This window comes from Halyomorpha halys, unplaced genomic scaffold, assembly GCF_000696795.3.
Source record: "Halyomorpha halys isolate HHAL.00 unplaced genomic scaffold, Hhal_1.1 Scaffold44.1, whole genome shotgun sequence".
In the NCBI taxonomy this organism is placed as follows: domain Eukaryota; kingdom Metazoa; phylum Arthropoda; class Insecta; order Hemiptera; family Pentatomidae; genus Halyomorpha; species Halyomorpha halys.
This window is the reverse complement of record NW_027115243.1, coordinates 592,865-593,889: the sequence shown is the minus strand read 5'-3', so window position 1 is coordinate 593,889 and position 1,025 is coordinate 592,865. Positions and strand designations below refer to the sequence as shown.

General features: G+C 28.4%; 1 protein-coding gene across 4 annotated transcripts in view; it reads right to left on the bottom strand.

Annotated features, from left to right (window-relative positions):
• Positions 1 to 1,025, bottom strand: part of l(3)80Fg (dnaJ homolog subfamily C member 16 l(3)80Fg) — a 27,679-nt gene that overhangs the window by 14,353 nt on the left and 12,301 nt on the right. For all 4 annotated transcript variants that reach the window (XR_010844791.1, XR_010844792.1, XR_010844790.1 and 1 more), the window contains exon 9: positions 517 to 716. Coding sequence is in view for 1 of the 4 variants with exons in the window: in XM_067052312.1 (XP_066908413.1) it covers positions 517 to 716 (200 nt within the window). In the remaining 3 variants the exon portion in view is untranslated. The remainder of the gene's footprint in view (positions 1 to 516; positions 717 to 1,025) is intronic.

Sequence of the window (1,025 nt, the reverse complement as noted above, 5' to 3'; positions counted from 1 at the left end):
TGAGTTTTTCCATTTAACACGCTTTAACATGTTAAACCAAAGATCATGAATACCCCTATAGAGCAATGGTTGTGCTAAAAAGAGGAGAAGAATACAACAATAAGTAATGATAAAAAAGTTAGAACAGTGTAAAGCAATGAAGATATGACAAAATTTCCTTTATGAAATTCAAATTTTTGACTGATTATGGGGTGAATATAATCGTATGAATGGTGGATTATTGTTGTTTGTAGGTTTTTAAAGTATATGAATATGGGAATGGTCCCGAAACTTTGAGCTACAATATGTTAATTTAAAATAAATTACATTCAAATTGGAAGTTTTTAACCTCAAAATTTTTTTTATTGAATTGTTTTTTAAAAATATTATTCAGCTCTTATTATTAGTATTTTTTTTTTTAACCCACTCCTCCACTGAGTGTAAACAAACATAAATAATCATTAACATTATAAATAGTGGAAATACAAATAAATTGCATGATAGGTATAATATAATATAATGATATTATGTACTTACATGAGATACGCCATAGAATAAGCAGCAATACAGATGAACGCTGCGGTCCCGATGACAGAAACCACAGGTAATACATGCTCTTTGCCAAGGTTTTCCTGAATAGTGTCAATAGTATGGAGTATCTTGGTTATTATACGAGCCACAATACCTTGAGTCTGCTCATCGATTAGTTCTCCAATTACTGCTTCATTTGGCAATGCCTAAATAAAGTTTATATTTTACTTTGAAATTAGGTGAGAGAAAGAGAGAATTTACATGTTAAGTCACCAGAACTAAAGATCCTCTTTTTTTTGATAAATAGTTATTTTTAAATATTGTAATAATTAAAAATTATTTAAAATAAAATAAAAAGAATTTTAATCGTTTTTAAACTTGTTTCAAATATACAGGAGATAGCTTGGGTCCAAATTAAAAACTTCAATATTTAACAGATAATATAATTTTATAACATAAGAGACTTTTCTCAGGGCGGGTTACCTGGCAATCAGAACAGACGACACTTTACTATT